A 12,345-nucleotide genomic window follows, 5' to 3' on the forward strand; every position below is an offset into this window, starting at 1 on the left:
GAACAGGTCTGGGGTTCAGAAGGTGAGAGACGATGGGTTGGATCCTAAGCCATCCCTTGGTGTTGGCTGGCGCTGTCTCCGTGCTCCTCAGGTAAAAGGAGGATCCAGGCTAATAGTTTAAGTCATCTTCCATATCCACCACCACCAAGTGCAGGATCACAGCCCTGAAGGCTTCTACCAAAATAAGCAAAACAATCTTAACCCAAAAACCCTTCTCAAACCACGGGGAAAAATGCCTGGAGGAAGGGAATATCCGCACCAGAGCCCTGCCTTGCAAGTCAACAGACAGCATTCCCTGCATGGAACAAGGGAATGAGAACGATGAGTGGATTTAAGCCAGGGATAAACCCTACACCTGGCACTATCAGCCAGTACAGCAGCCAACCAGCTCCTACCCACCCCATCACCTCCTGAGTGCTAATGGCAGTACAGATATCCCTTATTCTCCTTTATGAGAGCTCGAGGGGTGACGTTTTAGAACAGAGGTGGTTGAAAAGGGAAAGGAACACCATGTGTTCTCCTGCTGGGTCTCAGTGCTCATTGGTGCCCTACACTGGGTGCTCCCAAGGGCTGAGGTGCACATTGTGTGCTCAGAGTGGCAGTGAGGATGGCTGGTGCTGCTGTGGGCAAGCTTCTCTGATGCCAGCAAGTCACAAGGGCTGAAAGCTGTTGCTCTCCCAGGCTGCACACACATCCATGCCCATCCCTGCACCTCCTGCTTCTCCATATTCACCTTCACTATTCTATCTCCAGTCACTGTTCAAAGCGAGATTCAACCCAGAGACAACCAATCCCTCCTTCTGCAAAGGAAGATGGGAAAGGTTTAAGCATGCACCGTACTAACACAGCATCCATTTCCAAGCCCTGAAGCTTTGGCCAGGGGACTGGAAGAGGTTGCACCACTGCACCTGCAGCTGGGGGCAGAGGGAAACACACACTGCAGGAGCTTTGAGAACAGCACTGTGTGCAGCACCACGACCCACAGAGCACAGGAAAGCTGCGAGGAAGGGAGCAGGGAGGGTGGCTTCTATTGCAATGCACTACATGTGGGTGAACAGCCAGGTCTCCTCACCTTCCTTTGGCATCACCACGCTCACCTCTGCTGGTGAACAGCCCTCCAGCCCAAGCAGGCTGTGCTTCATGTTGATTTCCTAAGCTCTCGGACCCTTCAGACCACACCCTCAGTCCCAGCCCTGAAGTGCCTGTGATACATCCCTGTTTTCAAGACATCTCTTCACTCGGACTGTCCCATTGGGGCCAGAGGGCACTTCCCCTACACTGAGGGCAGGGATTTTCCCCAACAGCCTGGCATTACCTGGGGTAACACGCGGTCAACGAAATGGGAGGGGGAAGTCATCAGCCTCCCCCCTCACTCAAGCCAGCCACCAGCTTTGTATGACTGTGTCAGAACACGCTGGAGAAGAAATGTGTTTGGTTTCACTGTAGCCTTGGATCAAGGAGGATGGAAAGACGGATTCTGACCAAGAGCTCCAAACTGTCCCTACAGAACAGTGGAAGTTCCAGGATTTGACTCAGTCAGGTCCAAGTCCTTGCTGGGTCCATGACAGGTTTGCGACTGAAAATTCTCACTGTGACAAAGGCTCTGACCGAGCCACAGGTGCTGAGCAGGCCTGATGAGCAGTCAGGAAACTATTTACATCTCCCATGCCAATGAGGCTAAAATCCGTGACCGATAAGGACACTTGAGCAGGGGCCACCACTGCCTCTGGGTCTCTGCCCAAATCCACAGGGCCAGCAATTAAAGGCAAACCCTCATTAATGTCTGCAGGGAGAGTGAAATCCATGGTTATCGTCTCACCAGAGTTTTGTAACGTCTCCTGCTTCTCTGCCAGTCCCTGTCCTGCTGGTGGCAAAGCAAAGAGCCCCGTGTCCGAGGGGGTGACAGTATGCCGTGTGCAGGAAGCAGACATGGTGCCTGACGAGGTCTCCTCCGTGGGGTCAAAGGAACAATTTGTCTCTGAAGGAGTACTGCACTCGTAGCCCTGTCCAGATTCACTCATGCTGCCCAGGCTGCAGGCTGTGCTCTCCACGCTCAGGGGCTCTGCATACAGCAAAGGAGGGAAATGTAAGAGAGATGAACAGAGAAAGACGTGCAACTTTACGTGCACCATACCCTGAGAGAACACTGACATGATACAGGGAAAAGAGCAACTGCTGGATAACAGCAAAAGGAGGGCCCAGCTGCTGAATGATGGAGAGGAGGAGAACTCCTCTCCCATGGTACAGAGAAGGGAAGGAAGTTACCTGCGCTCTCAATTGCCAGCTGGTCTTGGCCAAAGTGAGAGTCCAGGCAGCTGGTGGCAGAGGGGATGGGTGGGGAGCTCCGAGAGCGGCTGGCGTTTTCCACCTCACCCCCATCCAAATCGTTGTCAGTGTAATCCCTGTGGGGAAAGGCAGACAGCACTGTGACCACCCACAAACCAGAGGGATGTAGGCAGGGAAGTCTCAGATCCAAACCCACCAACAGATAAAGCAACAGGGATGGAGAGGCCTCACAAAAAGGAAACTCTGTCACTTCTCAGTCTGCAGAACCCAGTTTAGGTTCTGGCACGGAGGCAATCGCAGTTAAATCAGGGTGGATTCCACTTAAATATTTCGTTTTGACCTTTTAAAGCATTGCAGCTTCAAGCTTTTAGAAAAGCATTTGCTGTAATTAACATAGATTTCAATTTGCCTCAAAGGGGAATGTCTGGGTAATAAATTAATTCACCTCCAAAACATCCAAAATTGAGCATGTAGAAAAATCCTATTCCTTAAATTTCAACCATCTGAATTACTCCCTGAGATCAGCCCTGAGCCCCTGGCCTTAACCTCTCTCATGAATGCATTTATATGACGAAAGAAAGCAGTACTGTCTGGCATAAGTCAGCCCAGATCCAAGCACGTAATTGCTTCAGCATCCCTTCCCACACCAACAGTGGGTTAGGCTCTGAGAACAGGCTACGTGCTCCCACCCCAAAAAGCCTTCCAGAGCAGACAGTCTTTACAGCGGAGGTGTTTCGCAGCAGGGACCTTCACAATATTACTAATTTTAGTGTGAGAATATTCCACGCACGTGGCTCCAGGGTGGAGGACGTACTTCTTCCTTCCTAAACGAGTCTGCTGAGTGAAGTAGTCGTAGCGCTCTGACTTCTTCCACATGTAATAATACTCCACACATTCACCCACTGACCGGGTGCGGACCTGAGGGGGAAAGATCTCAATAAGCACCCAGATGTGTCTCATGGAGTGAGGGCTATTCACCCATCTTGAGCAGAACAGAAAATCAAGTGCATGGTGGTGATATATATTGCTACGGACACAGCTACACTGCAGAACAGAAGCAGATACTGAGATTTCCAAGGTGGTAATCAGCCAGAGAAGGAAATTCCCCATGTTCTTGCAGACCCCAGTGTGGGCTCACACACAGTACATTCATGCAGGGCTTTCCTGCACCTCCAGTAGCACACTTAACATCGAGAGAGCAAACCTGCATCCATTTTCACTGGCCAGAGTCAACATGCCCACAATGAATCAGCAGCAGAACTGGACTCTCTGGTTCTGCCAACTCCCAGCACAGCAGCATATGTCCTGGGGCCCAGTTCTCCCTACAACAGCATCTTTCATTCTAGAGGACCCCAGGGGACTTTACAAAACATCCACATGCTCAACTCACTCATTCACAGAAGGTACTGCAAGGGCTGAGAGTTTGGAAAGAACTTTTTGAGACTTCCAGAAAGGGCTAATCAGTAATTAACTGACATCACTCATGCAGGCCAGTGTTGTTTGTGACTTCTCCCACCTGGAAAATAAGGCAGAGCAGGGCAGTGAACAGCCCATCACCTGCTAGCATGAGTCAACACAAAGCCTGGGGTTGGAACTCAGCAGTCCTGAACTTCCTTCATTAGCCAAGGCTCAAAATACACCTCTCTCATTCCCTTTGTCTTAGCGTGACACAGGGGTGAGCATCCTTACCTTGTTTGCCTGGATAAGATGGAAGTTTTTCCCATGGACCCTGAAGCCATGTTCAAAATTTCTACATTCTTCTTCACTCCAGGCACAAAGCTCATCTAGAGGGGGGGAAAAGAAAGAGGATTTGGGGAAAAAGTACAGAATCCAAGAAGAATTCTGTGCACCTTGACTTCTGGGGTAGGATCCAGACAGGGGGCTCTCACCTCTGATAACCTTCACATTGAACCGTAACCTCCGTAATGCCTCTTCTGCATTGAAGTTGCATTTCACCAGCTCGTACAAAGCCTAGGGCACAAATGAAAGTGGCTGACAGTTTGTATGAGAGAAACAGACCAGAAGCTCCTTACGACTCACATCTGTCTCCTAACACTTATTTTTCCCAGGAGTCATTTTGCCATTAGCAGGAGGAGAGGATCACAGGAGGTCCTGTTCTCTTTTAAGTGAGCCTTGCTCAGGATCTTCGAAGGAATGTTGCACCATTATGACAGAATTTTATCTTGATAGTATCTCTGCCTACAAGGGTTTACCTGTTCATTGTCTTTCACCATCTCTCCTTCTGGCAGGCTGCTGCTAGACAGCTCATCCCACCGCCGCTTCACAGCACGGTACAGGAACTCTTCAACCTCTCTTTCAGGTAGGATGTTTGGGTCCCAAAGCAGCTGATCTTCATTTTCATAGGCTAACAGAAAAAGCACAGAAATCAGCTTATCAGAGAATCCTATTGCTTTTGAGAAACAATCAGCATGGACATGCACAGCAGAGATAAAAGGAGAGAGAAAACCTTTGCTTGGACTCCAACCTGGCACTAGAGATGGCAGACATCTTTGTGAAGGCACTGCGTCTTGCCCTCCTGATTCTGGAGGCAGATAAGCCTAACGCTGCTTATACCTATTCCAGAGACCCAAGCACAGGGCTTGAATTGTTTCCACTTCTTCACAAGGGTTGGCTGGTGAGTTTTTTTGTTACCATGTTCTCTGTTGCTTTGATTCATTAATCATGGCTACTTAAAAGCCAAAGGTTGCAAGGTGTATTTTCCCACACACAGCAAAAGGATGAAGAAGCAAAGGCAGCTTTAAGCTGCAAGTCTGGCAGCTCAAGACCCTCTTCATCCTAGAAACAAAACTAAGCAGCTGCAAAACTGTGCTAGCTTGTAATGCTCCTCCATGAGCTGCTCCATCCACATAAAGCAGCAGCAGCACACAACACCACTATGTGTTTATTGCCCCTTTTAGGTCTCAAGGCTCTAAGTCCATGAGTAAAATAAGCAGCACAGAGGAAAGCAAGAAGGGATTCTGCAATAAAAATAACCAGAAACACAGTGATTTCATTTCCTATTCAGATATAAAATGCTAGCACCCTTCATGTTTCACCTGTTCACCTACCAGAAGCAAATCCAAGTGAGCTAGTTTAAAGCTAGCTTGGGTATAGCTGTAAATTTTGGTGTTGATACTGAAAGATGCCAAGATGAGAGATAGAAAATAGATTTAGTGATCCAGAGCCTATTAAATCCCTACGTCAGCAGCCCTGCACCCAAACAAGACACACAAGGAAGCTGCCTTACCTTTTTCACTGTGCCTGTTTAAGTGGAGGATGGGAACTGTGGCTTGGAACTGAGGTCCAATACTGATGTCCTGAAATACCATCACAGAAAGTTGGGTAAATGGAACAGGCTGCATGTGGGCACTGAGTTTACTTCATTATTTAAGGACTGTGACACCACAAGGCCAGGGTACATCTGCAGCCCCCAGTGTCACTATAACTTCTAGGGAACCCTGACACCTTTATAGGGTAACTAGAAAGATTTACAACTAGACAGAGAATATTTTAGCTACTTCAGGCATTTACACTGTTCCAATGTTAGATATACAGCAAATAGCTGAGGATGGAGATAAAAGATGTGCTTAAGGTCTCCTGCAACCTTCATAGCCAGGATGAATTTGGAATCCACTCCTCTCTTTGATAAGATGGTTCCCCCTCCAGCAAAGCCCACTGGGAATACTGCCCAGCAATTCCCTTTTATAGGGCTACAGAGTGTACTTTTGACTTACCAAGGCACAGCCTTTGCATATGTGAAGCAGAAAACAGTTTCAGACAGATTTCAATCACTCACCTTCTTACACTCACTAGATGGCATGGAATCCTCCTCTGATTCCTCAGCCATGGAGGAAGCACATGGAGATGAACAGGGCTCTTTGTCTTCATCAGCAAGGAAGTTGTTTGCTTTGTGGAAAAGGGAAAGATTTATTGTTATGAAATGATTTATTTCTACCGCTCCACATTTCCTCTCCTTTCCTTTATTCTCTGTCTTAAAGTCACTTTCAGAGCGGTCCTCAGTGACAACTTACACCTATTTCCACTCTTTTCTTTTAAATAAGAGAATGTGCACAGTTGCCACATGGAATTCAGTGACAAAGTAAAGAAATAATTCCCTGCTTTACTCTGCAGGTCACAGTGAAGTACAAAACAACCACATAGAAATTAGCAACACGTACAGCCAGGCTGGTTTGGGAATAGGTCTGATGCATCGTGGGACGTGACCGATGGAGTCAGATCATCAGCTGAAGACTGTGTCTCCTCTTCTTCCCCCGAAAGCAAATCCTTTGCTATTTGTTCCTTTTAACAACAAGAAGAAAATTACATGAAAGTAAGAAGGGGGGATAGGGAGGGCGGTCTAAAGGAAAGCATTTCTGCCCCGGGGTGGCTGTATCCACAGCTCTCCTCACCCTCCCACAGCCACAGCTTCAAAGACAGATTCTCCCTCGTGCTCCCCATCATCCCCAGATGATTCTCCCTTGAAGCACTCCAAGTGTTCAGAGGAGAGTGGATTCCTAAGGAAGCCAGAGATACATTAACTAGCACTGAAGGAAGATCCAAATCTTCCCCATCTATTCACAGACTCACCTCATGAGCCAAGAACTGTTACCAAAGTTCCATACAGAATTTAATACAGAATTGTGACAGTGCTCTATTTAAAAGCCAACTTTCTTCCAGCCTCCTCCATACTCTGTATATTCATTTACACTTCTGCACCTGGTTTTTCTCACTGGGGCACCAGAACCAGGTAGACCCCTTCCTTTGGCATTACCCAAACTCACTCTGCAAAGAGCTACCAGACACATGGAGCTCTAAGGCAGCACAGCACACACCCAAACTGACAGCTGCTCTTACCTTATCCAGAGTCATATCAGGGAGATTTGGAGGAATGTCATTGCTCTCGCTGTCCTGCTCCGAAATGGGATCGGATGCCTCATAGCCATAAAGTGCAAGCAGCTCCTCAAATGGCATTTCACTGCTCTGAGCGAGAGGAGGACAAAGCTTCATCAGGCATGGAACAATCACCGAGAACAACAGCAGCTGCAGTGAACACAGAGATATGCAGAGGCAGTCATGGCAGCTCTGCTCTTCTGGGGGCTCTGAGTGCCTTGGGTGATGCTGCACAAGGAAGGGGGTATGGCCTTCCAGGACACCACAACCTCAAAGGTACGTCTCAAAGGTACGGACAAACCAGGAACTTTCACCCCAAAATAATACTGTCAAAGGTATTTTTAAAATATATTTATACTAGGTTCCATGCTGGTGAAGAGATGCCAAACAGTAAAACTGTACTGATACAGCAGAAGAGATGGAACAAATCCACTGAGGCCCCCATGGGAAGGCACCCACCAGAGAACCACATCATCTCTTCTCTGTGGCTCCTCTCCACCATGGGATGGACGTTGCATATGCAGCCAACAGCTCCTTAACAGAGCGTGTGAAGGAACAGCTGTTAGTGGATACCAGGCAGACCATCACATACTGCCACCAGCTGCTGAAAGACCAACTCCTTGCTATCCAAATCTGGATCTAAGACTTACTGATGGGCGGACTTAAACACAGCATACAGCAAGCAAGACAGATTCCCACAAAGACCTTCGGTACCAGTACTGCCAAAGAAAACAAGAAAATCCATCAGGTAATTTCCCTTCCTCTCCCTTGCTGCCTTTACCTGAGAGGCACTGAAACTCTTCTCCAGCTCTTCTAAAGACTTTTGTTTCTCCTGAGCATCATCTTCTTCTTCCCTTTCTTCCCGTACGCCATAGTTCTGCGAAAGGATCTCTGCTAGGTTCAGTCGGTGATCAGCTGAGCCCATTGACACAACTGCAGGGATTAAAAGAAGTTGGATACCAGCAACACCCTGAACCCAACCTTCTCATGCAGCAAAACTTGACACGACCCATTCTTGTGTATATGTGCAGCCACAATAAGCCAGAGGAAGAGATTAGGTAGAAAAGAATGAGAAAGGATGGGAGCAACAAAGTCCTTCTGTGAACACTGCATTGCAAAGCCTGGCTCCCTAAACATTCATATCCCATGTCTGTTTCCCAAGTATTTATGTTCCTCTCTTGGCTAGAGAGAGTCATATAACTGAATGCACACTGCAGCTTTTCCTTCATTTGAGGCATGTTTAGGATAATACTGGGAGAACAGCAAATGGACATTTGTAAGAGCTTTGGCATCATTAAGACTTATTAAGACAAACGTAATTGGAATCAACCAACAGGTTCAAAAGATGTTGGAAGAAGGGGAGGAAACAAACTGATCCAGGAGCATCCTGGAATCCTCTGGAAATCAGACCAACAAACAGAAGGATAAACAATTGCTACCTGCTGCGCTCTGAAGGCTGGGCTCTCCAGGACATAGGCTGTGGGCTGGGTATGGTACCACCCTCGGGCTCTGCCTGCCCACCGAGGCCTTAAAGGAAAGAGAAAGATACAGCTGAGACACCTCTTAAGAATGTAACACACCTGCAGCCTCTCAACCCCACCAGTAAATGTAATCAGTTTGATTTCAGAGCAGAAGTTAATAAAAATCCACACAGGGTAGCACTGGAAAATGAGCTGTTGAAGAAGAGCTCTTTGGTGTATTGAGCAGCTCTTCTGTGGCTCTGCTCTTTGGGTTCTTCACCTTCCCCTCAGTCTCTAAGTGCATGTGGTGGAGTTTCCATTTTACCTTTAGTGCTCTGCTAATTATTTAATCTTCTCACCAGCTTCAGACCTCAGGTCTTCATGGTTTACTTCACTTAAATGAAGGATTTTAGCTCCAGACACACACATCACACTTGTTGGATCACAGAACTTTCAGGACCTGAGCCACTCTTTGGCAATCAGAAACAGCCATCCACCACCATGTCAGCTTCTCCCCAATGCCTCACCACATTCAGGAGACTCAGAGAGGCTCAAAGCTGGGCAGGCAGCAAAGGAGCCTATGAAGCAGGTAAGTAGCAGAGGTGAGGTATAAGAGATGACACAGGCGGACAGTGAGAACAGGCTCCTGCCTTTTGGTATTCAGTTCAGGTAGCAATACGGGCTGAGGCCTGAAAAGTAATCCAGAACATCTGCAGCTCCCTGTGCTGAGGGACATGGAAATGCTGTTCATCAAGTTCAGCCCAGGTAGGGAGTGAGCAGGTAATTAAGCGATGCCTATGAGCTGACTGAGAGCATCTGATGGCAGATGGAAGTCAGAGCATCAGTACAACACAGTCATTGCTGACACCTCGTTGTGATCTACTTTGTGAGCCAGGGCATCCAGGTTGCATTCATCATCCCCAGGGTCTGATCATTAGCAACAGGGTAACCCCATTGGAGACCACCCTGGCTGCTGGCAGAGCACAACATGAAGGAAGGCATTTATGGGCTAATGGAAGGAAAGAGTTCAGACAACCTCCATTTTGAGAGTGGTCATGCTGAGAAATGGATTCATAACTCAGGAAAGTTCAATGTCTCTTTGCTGGTCCTTGCTGGAATGAGACTGAGCACAAAACCCTCTTGGATAAATCCATGCAAACAAATAATCCCAGGCTGGTGAGAATGAGAAGGGTGTGAGCTACGCTCCCTTTTGCCTCGAGTGATCTGCAAAGCTCTCTGTCCTGCGACAATGATCCATATATTGACTGTGCCTCCTTCACACGGGGATCAATACGGAGCTGCACGCAAAGGATTCTGAAGACTGAAAGCAGCAGCAGAAGGGCTGGCTTGAAAAGGTGTCAGGGAATGATGAGCTCTTGGATTAAAGATCAGATGCTACAACAAAGAGCAATAGTCAATATGGCAGGATGACAACCCAGTAACTAATCACAGTCCCCAGAGCACTAAGGCAGCATTAGGGTGAATGGGAACTGCTGGAAGCTAGAGGTTACCATGAAATGACTGGCACTGCTGTGTTTGGACTGAGAAAGGAAGAAACAAGAGAGGAGGGACACCAAAGCATCATTAGATGTGCCCAGATGAGTTACCAATGGTGTCATCTACTGCTGGTGGCAGCTTCGTCCCCATGGGAGATGGCAGAAGTGATTTCCATTCACCTCCACAGTGAACCACCGAGTTGGAAAATGGCTCCTCCATCCATTGGTCACTTGGGAAAAGAAAAGGTATTTCCAGCAGCAGGTTTCCTTCCATTATTCTCTGCTTCTCAGGCGCAATCATAGAATCACTTGGGTTGGAAGGGACCTCAAAGATCACCCCGTTCCAACCTCTTGCCTCTCCCAACACTTACACAGACATTGACCCATGATCCATTCTCTTCTATGTATTTTCAGATGTTTCCAGCACTCCATTCTGTGTTCTGGATTCAAGTTTTTGAGCACGTCGAACCAAGCAAGAGCCAGATCTTAACAAACACAGAGGAAGGGCACAGACAAAGCCATTTTCCATTGCAGCACTGACTACAATTGGCCAGAGATGGAAAGTCCCTCAAGCTGAAGCAACTCTTGAAAGAAAACGAGTAAAAAGAGAGAACATTTCTCCATCTATCATCATTATTTTAATAACTAAAGTGATTTCCTGAGCTAGTTTAACACGTATTTCGAACTCTGTGAGAGTCAACTTGGATTTGCTTTCTGCAAACCCCAGCAGTAGGCAGAGCAAAGCAGTATGGATAGGAACACATTTGTGTTGTATCCTATGCATCTGAAAGAGCAAAACATCCACAAAGGATAAGACGTCTTAGTCTTAGGATAAGACTTGTAGACAGGTCACATCCTGCACTGCCCAGACTTCGTGTTCTGGTGATGCCATTGGGGAAAGTCCATGCTCCAACCTCATCCACAATGCACTGTGCTGTCCCAAAGGCAAAGGGATGTGTTGGCCAACATCACACCAAAGCAACAGCATAAAGAGGAACACAGCACACTGTGCTCTGATGGTCCAAAGGCCAAAATGAAGACGGAGCTGTTCCAGGTAGGACAGGTAGAGGATGCTGTGATGTCCCAATGGTGAGGACTGCTACTCTGATAGAAGCTGGTGTCCCGTGACAAACAACGGCCATCGCAGAGCTCCAACCATAGACAGAGCTCCCCCCATAGATAGACAGACAGACAGAGCTCCCCCCATAGATAAGACAGACACACAGAGCTCCCCCCATAGACACACAGAGCTCCCATCACTCCCACATGCCCCACTCCCCACGAAGCCCCATGGTGTGAAGGAATCCCCATGAGATGCCATAGGGCCGCAGTGCAATGGGTACAACAACAATAGCAGCACCAGACAAACCCACAGGGGTCCCAACCCATCCCCACCACAGGACACCCCCCCAATGCCCCCATAGCCCCGTTCTGCCCCCAATTCCCCCCCTACACCCCCCCACCCCGTTCCCATTCCCATCCCCATTGCTCCCATACCCCCCCCACCCCTCAGGCCTCCCACCCAACCAGGCCCAAGGCCCCGCAGCTCCCATCCCATAACCAGCCCCGCTCCTCGGATCCCATCCCCGCCCCACATGGGGTCCGACCCGGCCCTAAAGCAATACACAAGACCCGGTTCTATGTTAAGCCCGGTTCCATCTTAGGCCCGGCCCGACTCGACCCCACCGGCTCCGCACTCACCTCCGCCATGGCCGGGCTCGAGCGGCGGCGGAGGTTGAAGAAGGGGGGGGGGCGAGGGTCCCGGATGTGGATGTGAGTTCTGATTGGCTGAGGAGCCATGATGGGCGGGGGGAGCGGCGGAGGAGCGGCGGGGCGGGCGGTGGGGTCGGGGGTCAGAGGTCAGGAGGCGGGGCTTCATGGAGCCCGGTTCCGGTTCGTGTTGGGCCTCATTGAGAATACAGGGTCCATATTGGGATTATAGGGTCCATATTGGGATTATAGGGTCCATATTGGGATTATAGGGTCCATATTGGGAATAGAAGGCCCGTATTGGGAATAGAGGGCCCATATTGGGAATATAGGGCCCATATTGGGAATATAGGGCCCATATTGGGAATAGAGGGCCTATATTGGGAATACAGGGCCCATATTGAGAATATAGGGCCCATATTGGGAATACAGGGCCCGTATTGAGAATATAGGGCCCATATTGGGAATACAGGGCCCATATTGGGAATACAGGGCCCATATCT

General features: G+C 48.6%; 1 protein-coding gene across 5 annotated transcripts; it reads right to left on the minus strand.

The window, feature by feature from the left end:
• Positions 1 to 1,005: 1,005 nt before the first annotated feature.
• Positions 1,006 to 11,903, minus strand: MIER2 (MIER family member 2). 5 transcript variants are annotated; one of them, XM_015886701.2, is made up of 13 exons: positions 11,834 to 11,903; positions 8,616 to 8,703; positions 7,958 to 8,109; positions 7,141 to 7,326; positions 6,465 to 6,585; positions 6,083 to 6,192; positions 5,534 to 5,603; positions 4,500 to 4,651; positions 4,176 to 4,257; positions 3,976 to 4,070; positions 3,077 to 3,204; positions 2,266 to 2,402; positions 1,006 to 2,062 (listed from the first exon to the last, which is right to left on the minus strand). In XM_015886701.2, the coding sequence occupies exons 1-13, from the start codon at positions 11,840 to 11,842 to the stop codon at positions 1,587 to 1,589; spliced, it is 1,806 nt and encodes a 601-aa protein (XP_015742187.1). In that variant the 5' UTR covers positions 11,843 to 11,903; the 3' UTR covers positions 1,006 to 1,586. The 5 variants fall into 5 exon arrangements, with proteins under 5 accessions (XP_015742187.1, XP_015742190.1, XP_032296882.1 ...); XM_015886704.2 differs by having other exon boundaries at positions 7,141 to 7,261; positions 11,834 to 11,850; XM_032440991.1 differs by lacking the exon at positions 8,616 to 8,703 and having other exon boundaries at positions 11,834 to 11,858.
• Positions 11,904 to 12,345: the final 442 nt, after the last annotated feature.

This window comes from Coturnix japonica, chromosome 28 (assembly GCF_001577835.2).
Source record: "Coturnix japonica isolate 7356 chromosome 28, Coturnix japonica 2.1, whole genome shotgun sequence".
NCBI lineage: Eukaryota > Metazoa > Chordata > Aves > Galliformes > Phasianidae > Coturnix > Coturnix japonica.